Raw genomic sequence first — 20,368 nt, 5'->3', positions numbered from 1 at the left:
TCACGCCTTTAAGTGTCCATAATATGACACAAAAATCCCTGGCGACGACTTGCATTACTTTTTTTAAATTATACATCTATTATTAAATTAGCTCCTGGTGATATTGTAGTACGTTATCCGAAAGAAAACAGAGCAGCTGGGTTAGTTTCTCTGCTCATTTGAGAAGGACTTATGACAATTCATCATTCTTGAAAATGCTATTTTATGTGTCTATCTCCTGTGTGTGACACGGCGATATTGAACACGACAAGGCTTGGTTAAACAGTGTACAACACAACACAAGCTTCATCACAAATGGCTTCAATAAACGATCCATTATTTATTCATATTCCGCTAAATATTTGATCAAAGCAAGCCTGACCATGGCTTTAGTAATTCTTTGAAGCATATTGTGGTTTTGTCAGATGTAATTAATGTTTGGATTGATGTGTTATGCTTCGCTCCCATGAGCTCGCAACACAGGATTAAGTTATCAATAAACTTCTGACGTTCTTTATGTGATACAGTGTATGTCTACAGAAGCTACACTGATGATATTTAGGACGAATATTAGGACATCTGTTGTCACAGGATGAACCATTAGGACATCTGTTGTCACAGGATGAACCACACGTTGTACGTATGACACCACATCACCCACAAAACAGCCAGAACAAGGAACTATGCTGTAGACGTACTGGGTCATATTAGTATGTGAGTGTGTCCATCTCTTCTCATGCTGACAAACACCACACGCAGATCACACACATTCAGTTTGTTAGAGTTTGTAAGATGTCATGACTAAACAACCCATGTAGTGTGATGATCTTATAGCATGCGGCACTGCCATGGTATACGCAGTCTCTGATTACGTGAAATACCGTCAACTAACGGGATCGGGTGGTCAGGCTCGCTGACTTGGTTGACACATTTCATCGATTCCCAATTGTGCAGATCGATACTCATGCTGTTGATCACTGGATTGTCTGGTCCAAGCTCGATTATTACAAACCGCCGCCAAATTACGATTATTACATTACAAACCGCCGCCATATTGCTGGAATGTTGCTGTGTTCGACATAAAACTAAACGCACTAAATTAATCTGAAATTATTTCATCTATTTCTAAACCATATGTTTACAAAATAAAAAAATCCATGCAAATGAAAATATTTTCGTCTACGAGCGAGATTAGTCGAATTAAGACCGAAATGATTTCATTTTTTGTGTCATGATACTTATGAAGGCACCTTCATTCATCTACAACCTCCAAAACAATAAAAACCATGAATTTTGAGTGGAAGTGCCGATTGAGTGGAAGTACCTGTTATAAATTAGCGGAATTAAGTCAAAATGAGTTGAATTTTGCGCCATGATACTTATAAATATATCCTCATTCATTTACAACATCAAAAACACAGGAAAGATGTATTTTGAGTCAAAGTAATAATTCTGGCATGTTTTTCTAAAATCGCCCTGAATTCGCAAAATTAAGTCAAAATCAGTTGAATTTTGTGTCCTGATACTCACAAAAGCACTTTCATTCATTTACATCCTCCGAAACTTTGGAAAAAGATGCATTTAGAGTAAAAAGAAATACTCTCACCCATGGGCCAAATGTTTTTCGCCCATGAGCGAATAGCTGTCAGCTAGCGGGGTCAAGTCACAACGAGCTGAAATTTATGTCATGATACATGTTCACATTTTTTCATTCATTTACAACCTCCAAAACATTTAATCTGGGCGACATTAAACACTCTGGCCAATGGGCCTGGTCATCGGCTAGCGTGTTTAAATTTTGAGGTTTCGATCTTTTTTTTTTGTTTCATTTTTTCATCCATAGCACAAATTCATAACAGCTGCAAGTTATTTTTGCCAAATCCCTTGTGAGAGAGCGGGCTACAGTGCGGAGAGAACTAAATTGTGACGTGTTGAATTCAAATACCAGTGTGAGACTTAAATTTATTATTCTGAATACACAATACTTTGTGAAGTTCCAAACGTAATTTCGACTCGATTATGATCCTTGTTTTTATCTATTTGTTTTGTTGATGATTTCTTTGTTTAAAGTCGTCCACTCTCACTGCTGTCACTGACGGCGATATATATATATATGGTCCCAAGACGCAAGTAATTCAGGCCTGAAGCGTTTAGTAAGGTGATTCCGAACAGGATAGAATTACTCTAGGGTGACAAGTCGCATAGAACTAACATTATTTATAAAACTGATGATTCCGTATTTCAGGGTTTACCAACATCAGACGTTAACCTAGGAATTATGTAAACTTTATTCGCTATCCTAACAAAATTATTCAGCATTAATCCAGCAATCAAACGTTTGAGAAACCGTTGAAACGTCTGTATCAACATCGCGTCTTTCTACGGGAACAAACAGGTCTTAATTCTGTGACAATGGGAGCTGGCATGTGAACATATGGATGTTGGCCATGCTCTTCACAAAGGTGACCGCGATCGTTATCACTACATAGATTGCTGGTTCCTACACAGAATAATAACATGCTGCCCTCACATATCCCCAGTCGTAATACTGAAGTCCTAATGCGGAGGACTTCAGTAGTTTCTATGAAAAGACACGTGGGGTAATTAAGGCACACGTCAGATACATTCTACATGAATACCAAAGAAAATCTGCTTCTATTTAAATTAGAGACGGGAACCTTCGTTTTTGTCCCAGCCATGAATTGTTAGCCTTAATTATTCTTTGAAGTATACTCAGGTTATAAATTGCTGTCGTGGTTTAGAGGAGGGATACTCATTAGAGTTTGAGGGGCGCTAAAGGGAGACAGAATTGTTCTTGATGATGAATAGGAAGAGGAGAAAACTACACCTTGTTTTTCATATATGAGTTAAATTAAATATGCCGCCACAAACGTTGCTCTCTTGTGAAATGCAGCGCTTGTCACTGTTATTGAAATATATACAAAACACATGTAGTCTGGGATACAACAACGTGACAGTTATGCTTACATGAGTCTGCCACTCGTGTATCACGTGGTACAATATTTACAGTTACACACATATGTCGACTGGAGGATTGCAATAACGGAATTGAAATTAGCACTTTGGTTTGGATAGGACGAATATCAACCATGATGACGATTAAACGTCTCCATGCTAAGAATCGAACTAATATGGCAGAGGCTACATATCCAGCAAGGGAAAGAATATTCCAATGGAATGTGTACCTTGACCATTCATTGCTGAATAAATTCGACGGAAACATCATGTTCATAACGTGATATCCTAATAGCCTAAAAAACGCAGATTAATCATTAACACAGAAGGACGTGACATGAGTTCACATAACTGTTCTCTTGTAAAACACATGTCTGAAGCAAAGAGACAGCCACGTTTTCTAAACACCCATGCCTTTGTGTAACTAGAGAATAATGTACTGAAGTAGAGCACCGTTTACGCTCTTATTTCCACTCCCTGTCGTCAAACTGTTTGAGTGTTCAACACTGGCGACATTCTGCTGAGGGATGCTGAGCAGGTATACCATTACATTCGCATATTTATGTTATTATCTAGTATATTGTATAATTCCTAACGCTGACATCCACCCAGTTCCATCTGTGTGTATCCTGCTCCCGGCGATCACGGTAACATGGCCGATCAAGTGCAAAGCAAAGGTGGCAGCTACAATTTTCTTTTCTTTTTCGCAAATGAAACCTTTGGCGACTACAACTGTCCATTTACATAATTGGACTGAACAGTGGAAGTTTTTTTTCCAATGTGTCAGAAGGTAGTGTTTTGTTATCGATTACCCACAGGTGGGTTTTCGATGCATAGAATGTTTTCCTCACTGCTCTTTATTTGAGGCAGTCACTAAAACACTGATGAAGCCATAACCTTCTCGAGCCTGCTTATGTTTTTGCTTCGTTTGGGAATGTTTCTTGGGGTTTTTTTGGGGAATGGTTTTTGTTTTGGTGCTGTTGTTATACTGACGCGTTTTCTTGAAAAGATTCCTTGGATTTGTCTTATATTTAGGTATGCTTTTAGGAACACCTGGTATCCTGACTGTTTCTGTGATTCATTCATTCACCAAACGTATTTTCACAAAACGCATATTTTCACATAAATGACAATGACGAGGTGTAATTAACAGAAGTTTTGATTTGCCGTCGGGGCTATATTTCTGTCCCTAAGTGCAAACCATTTTTAAATAAATTTCTTAAGTTTAAGTTTAAGAAAATTATGTAAACAATAGGACGGTCATTGACAGGTGTATAACGGTTTAATGGCAAGATTGATAGGTCATGGTGAGATATGGTTGGTTAGTTGGCTGGTTGGTTGTTTAACGCCGCATTCAGCATTGTTCCAGCTATATGGTGGCGGTCTCTAAAAGATCCAGCCTGAACCACACAATACAGTGATCAATATCATGGGTATCGTCTTACACAATTTGTACACGATGACATGTATCAGTGACGTCAGCGAGCTTGACCACCCGATCCTGTTAGTCGCGTCTTACAAGTATGGGTTAACCTGGATCTTCAAGGATGATGACCTCCTCAAACTCGGATCTTCACGGGTACGATTAGGCATGGCCAGGTACATTGGGCAACAGGTAAAATGTGTCCTTTTATAGTCCAGTGCACTGGCAGCTTTTTAAGTGTGGTCAGTGTCACGTAACTTTCCACGTGTATGACGTTGACATTAATACCATACATGATAGCCACATATATTTACGCTCCTGGAAACCAGGGGAACAGTGTGCGAAGAAGGGGCCGAGAAGACTGGAGAATTGAAGGCTCTGTAATAATGTCTGTGTGAAGTCTGTGGTTTCTGTGGAAGTATGAGGGCGGTAAACGATTTTGTGCCCTGCGTAACAGCTTAACACCTTGGTCACTTTGTTGAATCATACAATATTCACAAGAACGAGTCGTCGACTGTTTTGTTTTAAGTAGTATATACTATTGAGTGAAAAGTGAGTGCGTATGGTTTAACGCCGCTTTTACCAATATTCCAGCAATATCACGGCGGGGGAACACCAGAAATGGGCTTTACGCATTGTACCTATGTGGGGAATCGAACCCGAGTCTTCGGCGTGACGAGCGAACGCTTTAATCATCAGGCTACCAAACTGAACTATTGAGTGAAAATGTCATTTGGAACAGTTGACAAAACTATATCAAACGTGTATATATGTAAGGCAGTAACTTACATAACAGCATTGTAGTGTAATCAAACCATAAAACCGTCCTGCATGTTACGATCTAAACGTGACTTGATGTCCTCCTATGACTTATATGTATAAATCGCATTTAACACAGACGACAAATATTTTTTTTTAAAAATATATAGCACGATTCAGAACATAGATCAATCACGCTCGCTTTCAATGCCAACAACCTGGTATGTTCTATCGCGCTTCACAGTTAGGACGTTCAAGACCTATCTCGATAATCCCCAGCCTGAAACTGAAAGGTGAATAATTCTCAGTGGTATGGTGGCGAAGTTACAACTTAAAGCTGAAACAGACACCTATTTTCTGTAATTCTGTGACTTGAGACACCGCTTCAAACAGATTTCACGTAACATTCAATCCAAAACACTTTTTTTCACGCTAAGTTTTGTTTGTTTGGCCCCACTGTAGTATGAGTTTATTCAAAGTTGACAAATTCAACAAATGAAGTAATAGCTAACACATTTATCCTTATATACATATTCAGTCCAATTTCAATTTCAACCTACAACCGTAAAATGTTCATACTGTTTCCGTTATTTTGCTTTATTACCCGCTTTAACACAGTGTGCACCCTGCATGAATTAATGGAACAAGCACCACTTTACAGTAATGTGCAGTCCCACTTATGCTACATTGCAGAAGCAGAGCCCTCATCTGAACCACACTACAGCTTGTTTTTGTCGTTACGTCATTTAGAAAGACCGGTTATCAGTCGGACGGTGAGAGTAAGTATGCGTAAAGTCTATTTGCAGGAACGATTTCTCACAGTGTTTATTCCAGACTTAAAATAACTCTATCTGCCGCATGCGCAGCACCCTCGAGAGTTCAGGGAGGGAGTACAAGCGTCATTTCGGGTTGATTTACATAAAAGTCAAACATGAATGTTTGGCTACTTTTTTACGTAAAAGCCCGATTATGGGAATTCTCAAGTGAGTAGATTATTTAATTCTTAGGAAGATATTCTCTTGTTGAACTTTAAGCCTGTGATAAAAGATGAAAGCTTTTTCTTACTGACGGCTAACCTTTTACAAATTTGAGACATTTAAGCGGTTTAAGATATTTTCAATTGATTTACCAGATCCCTGAAGGTATACTATGTTAAATGTATAATAACTAAAGGTGGAATCTCTTGAAACCGGCCATAGTATATGTGGACAACGTGTCCTCTCCATGGTTCAAGGTCGAGGAACAATAACATTTCATTTGTATTTACGGGGCCTGTTCGGGTGAAACAGGTGAACTCTTCACTATTGACCGCCATGTATAGTCTCAGCGGAGTCAGCACCTTCATGGTTTCTTTGAAAATAGAATGGACATGTTTGTGGGCGTTTTCATCTGAAAACGTGCCATAGATATTAATCGCAATCCACTTTTGTATCTGTTTTGAGAGCCCGTCATGATGCTGTATTCCATGAAATGTACCTTATTCAGTTTGGTATGCTTTTTAATCTTTCAGATAAGAACAAAAAGTAGGATCTCAACGCAATTTTCCAAGAAAGCCTGACGTTTAAACTAAATACTATCCTTGAAATAACCGCTCTAACGAGTCAAAGAAAGGAAGTGGAAAATTACAGTCTCTTAACAAAGTGAGCTGTTTTTGGTAAAAAGCCTAAAAGTAATTTGGAGATGGTGTATGGGATCTTGTAACATAGAAATCGTAGTGTTTACAAAGAGCAAAGTGCAGCATTTATTTGAATTCATTTCTTTCCAAGTAGATTTCATCGTGGAAACGATTGGATACCCTAAACCAAGGATGACGAACAGCTCCATGGAAACCCTCCAAAATGAGATGCTTTATGAGACACAAATGGAATCGGTTTTCAGGGGTCATACTAACCGTTCGTGTGCCGATGTTTTCAATGGCGCACTGCAGCTTGGCTTCTTCACCTTTATTGAAAGTCACATTTGTGTCCGTCTTCAGGAACTTCGGCAAGGGTGCTAACGTCGTCAGGTCATCGCCTACAACAAAATCAGTATTTAGGTTCGTCAACACAACGATCAGTGACGACAAGGGCCTACGATCGAGTCTCATCGTAAGGGTCCGAGTTGAAATACACCACCATCTATTGAATCCCACCATGGGAACTCTGGCTACAACATATATTGCTAACTATTTTTCCCACATTTCAAACCGGACTAGAGTACATTCCACCTATTGAATACCAGTTTGGGGACCGGGATAGATTACATGGTAGCTATTGTATCTCACCTTGGGAATCGTGGTAGACTACATCGCCAGCTATTGTATCTCACCTTGGGAATCGTGGTAGGCTGCATCGCCAGCTATTGTATCTCACCTTGGGAATCGTGGTAGGCTACATCGCCAGCTATTGTATCTCACCTTGGGAATCGTGGTAGACTACATCGCCAGCTATTGTATCTCACCTTGGGAATCGTGGTAGACTACATCGCCAGCTATTGTATCTCACCTTGGGAATCGTGGTAGACTACATCGCCAGCTATTGTATCTCACCTTGGGAATCGTGGTAGACTACATCGCCAGCTATTGTATCTCACCTTGGGAATCGTGGTAGACTGCATCGCCAGCTATTGTATCTCACCTTGGGAATCGTGGTAGACTACATCGCCAGCTATTGTATCTCACCTTGGGAATCGTGGTAGACTACATCGCCAGCTATTGTATCTCACCTTGGGAATCGTGGTAGACTACATCGCCAGCTATTGTATCTCACCTTGGGAATCGTGGTAGGCTACATCGCCAGCTATTGTATCTCACCTTGGGAATCGTGGTAGACTACATCGCCAGCTATTGATCCCAACCTGGGAATTGGGGTAGAATACATCATCATCGACTAAATCCACATTTGGGGACCGGACTACAATACATCTCCCACTATGGATCCAAACATTGGGGACAAGACTAGAATAAGCATACAACTATCGAGTAACAATACCTCCACAGAATACAGAAGTGGTTTAAGTTCAAGTATGTTTATTCATACCCATCTACATGTACATGGCAATGCATAATTCTTACACAATTCTGACAATGATCATACATTCAATAATGTTGCCTTATTTTAAGGCTATGTAACACATATTTACAAACTTTGAGCATTAGTGTATCATTCTGTCGTCATGAGGAGCTTCAAGTTGAAGATATTTGGGTTACTACAAAAATACAATGGGAAATATAATTTTCTTAAGTCATTATAATGTTCGCACACAAATAGAAAATGATACTCGTTTTCCACGTCTAATTCACACAGTGGGTATATTCTTGAACAATAATCAACATTTGACCAGCTGCCTTCATTTACATTTAACTAGCAGTTAAGTATTTTTCGGGAGATAGACGACTTTTATACTCCTTATATAATCTATATCTTGTGCTATTTTGAACTCCATTCCAAGATTGATAAAACATGTTTATAGCAACATCTTTGAAGCGTTGAAGAAATATCAACTTATTAAAACATGATTGGCTAATCCATACAAAACCAAATCCATGGTTAAACAACAAAAGACTTATTGATGAAGCATAGTTTGTGTATGAATGATTATCTAAATTAAACAACATGTCATGTGCTTTCTTAGGTATTCTATTATTGGGAGTTTCAATTAACTTTAGCCAATATTTTACAGCCCGACATAAGGCACTGATATAGAGTGAATATCGGCAACATTCGCCGTACGCTATAGTATTTAGCGTTTGACAATATTTAGAAATCTTTCACAAGCTGTAATATGTGCATTTTCGATTTTCTCGAATCGGTTTAGTCCCCACTGCCGTATAATAAAATAGGTTCAACCTGTGAGTCAGTTTGTTTTAGAATACAGCGGGGTCAACAGTATTCAGCTTATTCAAGTTATGGAGTATTTCCATCAGTGCACGTTTACCTCGGAGAGCTAGATCAGATTTTAGAGGTAGAAGAAAAAATAATACCAAGATACCTGTGTGTATTAAAAGTTAATTTCATTTAACTTAATTAACATAATTTCATTTCTATAGAACCCTATTTCACATTTTGCTAAACGACCATCCCTTCTAAATACAACAATCTTAGTTTTATTTAGGTTGACGCGTAGTCCCCAAGGGTCAGTAAAGTTTTCTAAAACATTTAGTTTTTTAGTCTATGCAATCGAGAGATAGCATCAGATACTAGAATGACATCATCAGCAAATATCAGTAGTAATATTTCAAGCATATCAGGAAAAGGTTAAACACCATATTTTCCATTCAAGATAATATCATCTGACAATTCATTGATGAAAGAGGAAAAAACGATTGGACATAATATACAACCTTGTTTCAGACCAACGGGATAGAAGTAGTGACAACTGTACAAATTACTGTGGCACCACGTTTCCAAGTCGGAAACATGCAAGTATTCGTTCATGTAACCTAAGTAGTACCTCGGAAAATTGGCCCCATTTCTTGAAATATGTACCAGATAAAATAGCATCGAGCAGAGACATGACTTCAAAATGAATTTTTATGACACCAACTTTCCATGCCATTTTGGATTGTGACCAGTTACATAAGTGTATAAAACTTCAGTTCTCCACAAGTAAGACAAACTATGTTACGCTTACATGTACAGTACAATTGAAACTTGGCTGTTGTCGCACGGAGATACTGACATGCACAGTACAATTGAAGCCTGACTGTTGTCGCACTAAGACCTTGACAAATACAGTACAATTGAAACCTGACTGTTGTCGCACTAAGACCTTGACAAGTACAGTACAATTGAAACCTGACTGTTGTCGCACTAAGACCTTGACAAGTACAGTACAATTGAAACCTGACTGTTGTCGCACGGAGATACTGACATGCACAGTACAACTGAAACCTGACTGTTTTCGCATTAAGACCTTGACAAGTGCAGTACAATTGAAACCTGACTGTAGTCGCACTAAGACCTTGACAAGTACAGTACAATTGAAACCTGACTGTTGTCGCACGGAGATACTGACAAGTACAGTAAAATTTAAACCTGGCTGTTGTCGCACGGAGATATTGACATGCACAGTACAACTGAAACCTGACTGTTGTCGCACTAAGACCTTGACAAGTACAGTAAAATTGAAACCTGACTGTTGTCGCACTAAGACCTTGACAAGTACAGTACGATTGAAACCTGACTGTTGTCGCACTAAGACCTTGACAAGTACAGTACAATTGAAACCTGGCTGTTGTCGCACTAAGACCTTGACAAGTACAGTACAATTGAAACCTGACTGTTGTCGCACTAAGACCTTGACAAGTACAGTACAATTGAAACCTGACTGTTGTCGCACTAAGACCTTGACAAGTACAGTACAATTGAAACCTGACTGTTGTCGCACGGAGATATTGACATGCACAGTAGAACTGAAACCTGGCTGTTGTCGCACTAAGACCTTGACAAGTACAGTACAACTGAAACCTGGCTGTTGTCGCACTAAGACCTTGACAAGTACAGTACAATTGAAACCTGACTGTTGTCGCACTAAGACCTTGACAAGTACAGTACAATTGAAACCTGGCTGTTGTCGCACTAAGACCTTGACAAGTACAGTACAATTGAAACCTGACTGTTGTCGCACTAAGACCTTGACAAGTACAGTACAATTGAAACCTGACTGTTGTCGCACGGAGATACTGACATGCACAGTAGAACTGAAACCTGGCTGTTGTCGCACTAAGACCGTGACAAGTGCAGTACAATTGAAACCTGACTGTTGTCGCACGGAGATACTGACATGCACAGTAGAACTGAAACCTCACTGTTGTCGCACTAAGACCTTGACAAGTACAGTACAATTGAAACCTGGCTGTTGTCGCACTAAGACCTTGACAAGTACAGTACAATTGAAACCTGACTGTTGTCGCACGGAGATACTGACATGCACAGTAGAACTGAAACCTGGCTGTTGTCGCACTAAGACCTTGACAAGTACAGTACAATGGAAACCTGACTGTTGTTGCACTAAGACCTTGACAAGTACAGTACAATTGAAACCTGACTGTTGTCGCACTAAGACCTTGACAAGTACAGTACAACTGAAACCTGGCTCTTGTCGCACTAAGACCTTGACAAGTACACTGCAATTGAAACCTGACTGTTGTCGCACTAAAACCTTGACAAGTACAGTACAATTGAAACCTGACTGTTGTCGCACTAAGACCTTGACAAGTACAGTACAGTTGAAACCTGGCTGTTGTCGCACTAAGACCTTGACAAGTACAGTACAATTGAAACCTGACTGTTGTCGCACGGAGATACTGACATGCACAGTAGAACTGAAACCTGGCTGTTGTCGCACTAAGGCCTTGACAAGTACAGTACAATTGAAACCTGACTGTTGTCGCACTAAGACCTTGACAAGTACAGTACAATTGAAACCTGGCTGTTGTCGCACTAAGACCTTGACAAGTACAGTACAATTGAAACCTGACTGTTGTCGCACTAAGACCTTGACAAGTACAGTACAATTGAAACCTGACTGTTGTCGCACTAAGGCCTTGACAAGTACAGTACAATTGAAACCTGACTGTTGTCGCACGGAGATACTGACATGCACAGTAGAACTGAAACCTGGCTGTTGTCGCACTAAGACCGTGACAAGTGCAGTACAACTGAAACCTGACTGTTGTCGCACGGAGATACTGACATGCACAGTAGAACTGAAACCTGACTGTTGTCGCACTAAGACCTTGACAAGTACAGTACAATTGAAGCCTGGCTGTTGTCGCACTAAGACCTTGACAAGTACAGTACAATTGAAACCTGACTGTTGTCGCACGGAGATACTGACATGCACAGTAGAACTGAAACCTGGCTGTTGTCGCACTAAGACCGTCACAATTGCAGTACAATTGAAACCTGACTGTTGTCGCACGGAGATACTGACATGCACAGTAGAACTGAAACCTGACTGTTGTCGCACTAAGACCTTGACAAGTACAGTGCAATTGAAACCTAACTGTTGTCGCACTAAGACCTTGACAAGCACATAGCACACTGTTCTGGCTGACTGACACAGCACACATGCTGACATATATGAACTCATCTTTCTTTAATTGGTGGGCGACCATGTTACCCATAATATAAGATTATCCTACTTTCATTGTACGCTCCCAGCTCTGGCATCATTATGAGGATATAACGTTATATACTGTGCCACCCCACTCTCCGGTTTGCTTCAGTGTTCAGTACCATGTGAAAGTAACTGTTGTAACACAACCACAGCCATCTGTGTAGATGTACAACCCATGTATAACCAGGTTGGTAGTGAGTGCATGTAGAGCGACGACATGGTGTCAACTGGTGGTGTCCCTGGTGGTGGTGTCAGCTGGTGGAGGTGTACCCGGTGGTGGTGTCCCTGATGGTGGTGTCCCTGGTGGTGGTGTCCCTGGTGGTGGTGTACCTGGTGGTGGTGTACCTGGTGATGGTGTCAGCTGGTGGAGGTGTACCCGGTGGTGGTGTCGCTGGTGGTGGTGTCAGCTGGTGGTGGTGTGCCTGGTGGTGGTGTTGCTGGTGGCGGTGTCAGCTGGTGGAGGTGTAGCCGGTGGTGGTGTCCCTGGTGGTGGTGTAACTGGTGGTGGTGTCCCTGGTGGAGGTGTAGCCGGTGGTGGTGTCCCTGGTGGCGGTGTCCCTGGTGGAGGTGTAGCCGGTGGTGGTGTCCCTGGTGGTGGTGTAACTGGTGGTGGTGTACCCGGTGGTGGTGTCCCTGGTGGTGGTGTCCCTGGTGGAGGTGTAGCCGGTGGAGGTGTAGCCGGTGGTGGTGTCCCTGGTGGTGGTGTCCCTGGTGGCGGTGTAGCCGGTGGTGGTGTCCCTGGTGGTGGTGTCCCTGGTGGAGGTGTAGCCGGTGGTGGTGTCCCTGGTGGTGGTGTAACTGGTGGTGGTGTACCTGGTGGTGGTGTACCTGGTGGTGGTGTCAGCTGGTGGTGGTGTCCCTGGTGGTGGTGTCAGCTGGTGGTGGTGTGCCTGGTGGTGGTGTCCCTGGTGGTGGTGTCAGCTGGTGGTGGTGTACCTGGTGGTGGTGTACCTGTGGTGGTGTCAGCTGGTGGTGGTGTCCCTGGTGGTGGTGTACCTGGTGGTGGTGTCAGCTGGTGGTGGTGTGCCTGGTGGTGGTGTACCTGGTGGTGGTGTAACTGGTGGTGGTGTTCCTGGTGGTGGTGTACATGGTGGTGGTGTATCTGTTTGTGGTGTATCTGGTTGTGGTGTATCTGGTGGTGGTGTATCTGGTGGTGGTGTCAGCTGGTGGTGGTGCACCTGGTGGTGGTGTACCTGGTGGTGATGTCCCTGGTGGTGGTGTACCTGGTGGTGGTGTCAACTGGTGGAGCTGTACCTGGTGGTGCTGTACCGAGTTTATGGCATTGTCTCGGTGGCTAATTCCATGCGCCTCAGCGGCCGTGTGCAACTGTCATTTTGATGACAATCCAGTGTGCGTATTTATGTTATTGTCTGAAAGCCGTTTTCTTTACTGTTATTGTAACATATCACAAATGAATGAACATGACGAGCTGTCACGTAGAAGTTTGTTAACGATTACAAAACTTCAATCAGTTAGTTGGGCTCAATATGACCATTTTACAAGATTAAAGATTTTTAATTCGGTATTATTGGCCAAATGGCCTATTGTACAATTACAGTCACATTTCTAATCTCTTAGAAACGTGATTTATAGGAACTGTGTGAGGAAAACATGTTTCAAGTACAAGGCAACAGACTCGGTGGTGTTTATATTTGTCGCGTTCAAAATTCATAACAACATTTTAACTGGGTTGAACATTATACAGTCATGGTAGGTATTTCTATAGTATAGTATGAGATATTTTGGGCAAACAAAGAATACATAGTAATCAACTTCAGTTTGAAGTAATTCACAATTGCTACACACAATATTGCCGTCACATGATTTTAATCTCCGATCCCATGTAATGAAATTCAGCATTTACGTCAACTTCTTTTTAAAGATTTATCACTTACGTTTAACAGGAAGTATTCAAGTTGTAAAACAGATTTAACACTTGCATAAAATGTCAGATATCTGGATGAAGAAATATCATCATGGCAACCCTGTTGTTGATTATGTAAAAATAGTTTTTTATTTCCAACATCTTGACAAAAATATACGAATGAGAAACCACACTTAAGCAATAATGAGCGCGTGTGCGAACCCACTCTTGCTTACCACTTTTATCTAGTAGTTAACAGCTCGTATTTTACTACTTACAAACATAATACAATGACCGAATTCTCCAACCACTGCCTTATTTAAAGCATACTTACGAATCGTAAGAAAATGTTTAAAGTGAATAGTTTGAACTTTGTTCAATGTCACTGTGGTGTTCTAATGCCCATACCTCAGCTCCATATAATAATACTGGGACCAGGTTTGTGTCAAATATATTACATGCAGCTTTACAGGACATATGTGGTGTTTTTCTAAACTGAAAATAGAATGCAAAGTTTTACGAACTGGAAATGTTTATAGTTTGCTTGCCATCGACTGGCTTCGTTTGAGAACCCCCATAGCACCATGTTTTAGTACGTTTCAATACGTGTCCATTCCGAAATGAATACTTCTTATTTTTTTCAAATTGACCTCAAGACCCCATTTGTTACAGACGTTATACAATACTTCAAGTTGCTGGTGGAGGCCATTATTGCCATACTTCAAGTTGCTGGCGGAGGCCATTATTGCCATACTTCAAGTTGCTGGTGGAGACCAGTATTGCCATACAGTGACTTTGGGCACAAAACTGAGCAGACCTCGGAAAACTTACGTGAAGACATGTGAAGCAAATTAAAGTCACCAAAAACATACGCACGCTTCATTGTACGATCCCAGTGGCATCACTGTATAATGAATCAAAAATACTCTTACAAACGTATAGAAACAAGATTTGTAAGTGAGGTCAATACATATTAAAATACGGGAAATTGTCGTAAGCAACATCCCTATCAAGATCGCCTGAACCTGTGAAACTTAGCATCATAGCAAAGTCAGCCTGAAACTTGCATGCGCCGCTGAGAGTACCGCCACAAAGGCGTGTAGGGTTTCAGTCCTTTGGACAATGTCATGTGGGATCGATTAATTTATGTGGGCCATAATGTCTTCCAATATCATTGATCCTGCTTATCACATAGGTGAAACATGCTTTAAGCCATACATTGTTTCTGTATGAAGTATGGACACAGCACATCGTGGAGGCCCTTTGTTACATGTACTCTGGCCTGGCACAGGTCAGCGAACATTGACCAATATGGTATTATGGACTAAGTACCAGCAACACTTGGTCTGTATATCGACGACGACCCCGTTTAGGACGCCCAGCGTCACAGACAATATCACAGGTGGATCATGGTGAAACGGTGATGAGGAACAGATTACATGCAGTTCATCTCAATACTCAACGGTCACGGGCTGTACCGCTTCTTACAAATCGCCATATCGCAAACACAGGTCAAAGAAAAACCCAGCCTCGAACCTGGGGTCATCGTCGCTGATCAAGGGTAATGTTTTTAGATTGTTCATGGTTCTCCTAGTACTATCTTGACTGGCGATGTCGGAATGAACGTCAAGCAAGTCTCGATCCCAGGCCTCGTGACAGACTCGTCGGTGGATGGGTTAAGGTGAGGGTCGGTATCATTAACTGAACTAACCACACTCCATGTTGTCCACGTTAGCATCATGACGTCCCTTTTGGTTTCCGACTCGCAACGGGTGTTGGCCCACCGTTGGTCTTTGATGTCCATGGTTTAAGGAGAATATCTGACCAAACAATGACGATTCGTCTGCGACAGGGGGAATTTGTGAGGTACATAAGTGAACAGTGGCGTTTGAATCGACAACAACGTATGTGATTGAGTCACGGTGCATGAATCAACAGAGAAACTGAACAACGTTTTGCACCAAACGGAGTTCCACAGGTCGTCAGGTCGACGAAATCGGTGGCCGAGAGTGTTATGGTGTTGGGTGTCATATCCTGTACACGGACATCTAACTTTATGACTCTACTAGGGAACAGCAAATCAGTACATCGACCAAACCGTTCTAAACCTTGTTCCGATACTAAGCCGACAAAGGGATTTGTTCCTACGTGACGAAATAGCTCGTGTCACCGTAGACGCCCTTCAAAATCCAATGACATTATGACAACGTCAATGTCGTGCAATGGCATGCCAAACCTACGTGTCTGAACTCGAAAGGGCATGTGAGGGATGACCTCGACCACGTTCCAGGAGGAGTTGATGTCCAGGGATGGCAACGCATTGTAGTCAGCTACTGACCCCACTGGACATGTTTGTCTGGCGACAGAACAATCAAATTACAACTACTACTTGAAATCAATCCTTTCAATGTTTTTAAATTTTAAAGCAATATTGGAACATACCTATTGCTTTCAACAGCATATTCAAGGTAAAGGGTGTTTACTCGGTTTCATCCATCAACAATACCTGCATATGTAAATCAATCGTTCACCTAAATTGATCATTCGTAACGGGCGTATCCTGTCATCACAGTGAACGGCGCGGCCTTCTGAGTTATCATGACGTTGTTCTCGTACCGTATCATGGGCGTGGTGCCATGCTTATCATATTTCAACTGTTTTATGGGCATGTCCATGAGAAGAAAGAAGAGAGGGTACATCAACATCAATCTGAATTATCACCGTTTGATAGCTCCTCTACCCACGTCTTCCAACCTCTGAAATATACTACACAGTAAACATCCCCTTTCTGGGGCAGGAACTACATTTCGTTGCATTTTCAAATGCTGACGTCGTATCGGTGACGTCAATATATCAGTTTGGACCTACAGCGCCTATACGCGCCTTGTCATATTTGCTTTGGTACATGTCCATTAAATACATGTACAAGGTATGTGTATGAATCACTGTTCTTCAATCAGGGGTCCAGGGGGCTACATGCATAAGGAACACTATTACTTGTAACCGCACTCCCTATATGTTGGATGTGGTTTGGCCAAGCAGCACTCAATGGCTCACCGGCAAAGCGGAATTATCTGAACCCTAAACAAGATCAACGTTGAACATAAACTTACACATGTCTTCAGTCCTGCTGATGTCATAGCCTAGCAGTTTAAGTACTATTAAGTATCTTCCAGATCTGCACATAATGTGCCAGCTTTATCGTTGATGCGCCCATAATTTGGCGTTCACTTGTGATAGACTTTGACATTTACGTTACATAATGGACATCACGTCACCACTTTGCGTGTCTTAGGCTTCAAATTCCATCATCTGGATTATATCAACCGTCACGGCCATCAACGGGTATATGCAGTGGGCATGAAGTAATTTAATCTGTATATAGTCTTGCAAGAACACTCAAATCAATACTTGGTAACGGTCAAGGCTGTACATGTCTACAGTGTGCTCCACACAAGATTTGGGAAGATCATGCAAAGATATATGTAATCTCTGTTTAGTGAGGCACGCTGTGCGTCTCCTCACCGTTTCAGTTTCGAGTCGTACATCAGAACCACTGACCGCGGTCTGGACACGAACCCCTCGCTGCAAATCTTGCCATTAGATACACGGTCTTTAGAGTCAGCACCCATGCAATCGCTTCTCATTTTCTTTAAAGAAACGGAACACTTTATTAAAAGCTCCTGGAAATGGAGATAAACTTGTTTGTGGAAGTGAGGTTTATGCGGTTGCAGGCTACCCTTTCGACTGATCTAAATGAATGTGTTTTTGTCAAAGACAGCGTTCAAAGAGCAGTGTTAAGGCCAAACATTCTGAACCTTAGAAAATTAGTAAACGTTCGCTCTAATGACTCGGCAGGCGCATGCACTTTAGGGTCCATTATTTTTTAATACATCTTCGCCGTGTAATGTAATTAGCTCAGCCTACGTTTTACTCAAACCAAGATTGTAGTAACTGTTATTCATTTGTATAGAAATCAAAGGAAACGTGTGTCCTGTGAGCAGCGTTGGAGGTGTACAAGTACACTGCAGCAAAGCATCAAATATGACAGAGCCTTTACATTACAGGGACACGTTAACGTAGTGGAATATGCACATAGCAATGTTATAACATGACAATACATGACAATCACTGCTTGTATATTAATTGCTGAGAATATAATGAAACAACACATGTGGAAAAGTCTTACTCTCAGTATTGTCACGCAGGGGGCATTCGGTTCTGTCGACATTTATTGTATTTCTACAAAACGACGACTTGCTAGTTCAATACTTCGACTCCAGTCATGATTACAGTGACTTTAGATTTTGCTGGGATAAACATGCATTGACGTACGCCATGCCGAAGCAACTGGACTACGTCAGTGCCAGTGAAAATATACCGAACCCAATAACAGGGTGCACGCGTTTTCTCTAAGTATCCGTCCTGTATGTGATAACTACAATCATGCATGTTAGATGTGCGTTAACGAGTGACATTGTTACCTAGAAGAGCACTGAAATATCAAAGGTCGCTGATCTGAGAGTCTTGATTAGCACAGTGCTGTTGCGTGTAATGGGTCTACATTACTTTGAGATTATCTACATTCAAACAAACGGTTCGTCAACGCATGAAATTTAACTGTGGAGGTTGTTTACTGAGATCATGTTGACAACACTGGATTCGAACCTTCTTCAGCTTCTAAGTATTTACATATTTCTGACTTAATTTAGACTAATCCTGTATTTGTCCACAACATGTATGAAAGGACGTGGTAATGTGTATATTGTACTTGCCACCAGGTGAGTTTTGACAGTCTGTAGGAGTATTGATCTGCATAGTCAGGCAATACGCCCATACATGTTATGAAGACTGTGTGAATGGCGGGTGGTACAGCAGGATATGCCTGATCCATGTCATCACCCACCGTCACTGATTCAATCATATCATGTTCACCCATTGCCTTTCACTCACACACTCTGATTCAGCAGAAAGTCGAGGCTGGTTGATCTCAAGCGATGACGTTTCGTGTTTTATCATGCACGTATCGTCGGTTCTATGTATTTCTCAGTATATGGATGATCATGCAGTCACATATATCCCGAGAGAAGTTTGACACATAGTGTAGGTCCATAAAACAAACGCATACAGTGGCTTACAAGAACGCTAAAGACTGCTTGTAGGGGTAGGTTCTGTGTGTGCCAGTATCTCTAATTATGAACTACATAAAACCAGTAAAAAGACATTTCGCAAATTGTACAGTTTGCTTGCTCACTTGTACAGGAATATCGGCTTCCATCGTTCCAAACTACACGTGTCAAAAGGCTAAACATAAAGGGATGCTTACCCGTAGATGGACACGCACTGACAACATGTAGACATACCTGAGCACGATGGAATGCTAACCCGCTGAAGGACACACACAAACAGGCTAAAGATGAAGGAATGCTTAGCCGTAGACGGACACACACAAACAAGGTAAAGATGAAGGAATGCTCACCCGTAGACGGACACACACAAACAAGGTAAAGATGAAGGAATGCTCACTCGTAGACGGACACACACAAACAAGGTAAAGATGAAGGAATGCTTTCCCGTAGACGGACACACACAAACAAGGTAAAGATGAAGGAATGCTTTCCCGTAGACGGACACACACAAACAAGCTAAAGATAAAGGAATGCTTTCCCGTAGACGGACACACACAAACAGGTTAAAGATGAAGGAATGCTCACCCGTAGACGGACACACACAAACAAGCTAAAGATGAAGGAATGCTCACCCGTAGACGGACACACACAAACAAGCTGAAGATGAAGGAATGCTTTCCCATAGACGGACACACACAAACAAGCTAAAGATGAAGGAATGCTCACCCGTAGACGGACACATACAAACAAGCTAAAGATAAAGGAATGCTTTCCCGTAGACGGACACACACAAACAGGTTAAAGATGAAGGAATGCTCACCCGTAGACGGACACACACAAACAAGCTAAAGATTATGGAATGCTTACCCGCAGACGGGGTGAGAACCCACAGGTATATGAAGGAGACAAACAGAGAGCACAAATCACTTGCTCGACGACTCATTCTGATTTTCCTCTTTCAATATGTAGATGACCTTGAGGAATGGGTCGTGCTTCCTTGAATTCCATCGATTCTTGTGGAGTGTAGTACCAGACTGAAACAAAGAAATACAAGGTAATCAACTGTTCACAAGTACCCTCTATGTAAACAGCTGGAGCACCCTTTACGTTCACAGCCGGAGACCCCCGTGCTTGGCT

At 41.7% G+C, this 20,368-nt stretch overlaps 1 protein-coding gene across 1 annotated transcript in view; it reads right to left on the bottom strand.

Moving 5' to 3' along the window:
- Positions 1-20,368, bottom strand: part of LOC137278676 (zwei Ig domain protein zig-8-like) — a 109,923-nt gene that overhangs the window by 34,041 nt on the left and 55,514 nt on the right. Inside the window, exons 2-3 of the mRNA XM_067811182.1 lie at positions 20,099-20,265; positions 7,029-7,150 (exon numbers count right to left, since the gene is read on the bottom strand). Of these exons, the coding sequence (XP_067667283.1) occupies positions 7,029-7,150; positions 20,099-20,174 (198 nt within the window). The 5' untranslated portion in view covers positions 20,175-20,265. The remainder of the gene's footprint in view (positions 1-7,028; positions 7,151-20,098; positions 20,266-20,368) is intronic.

Source organism: Haliotis asinina, chromosome 3, assembly GCF_037392515.1.
Source record: "Haliotis asinina isolate JCU_RB_2024 chromosome 3, JCU_Hal_asi_v2, whole genome shotgun sequence".
Classification (NCBI taxonomy): Eukaryota; Metazoa; Mollusca; class Gastropoda; order Lepetellida; family Haliotidae; genus Haliotis; species Haliotis asinina.
This window is presented reverse-complemented; position numbering and strand designations above follow the sequence as displayed.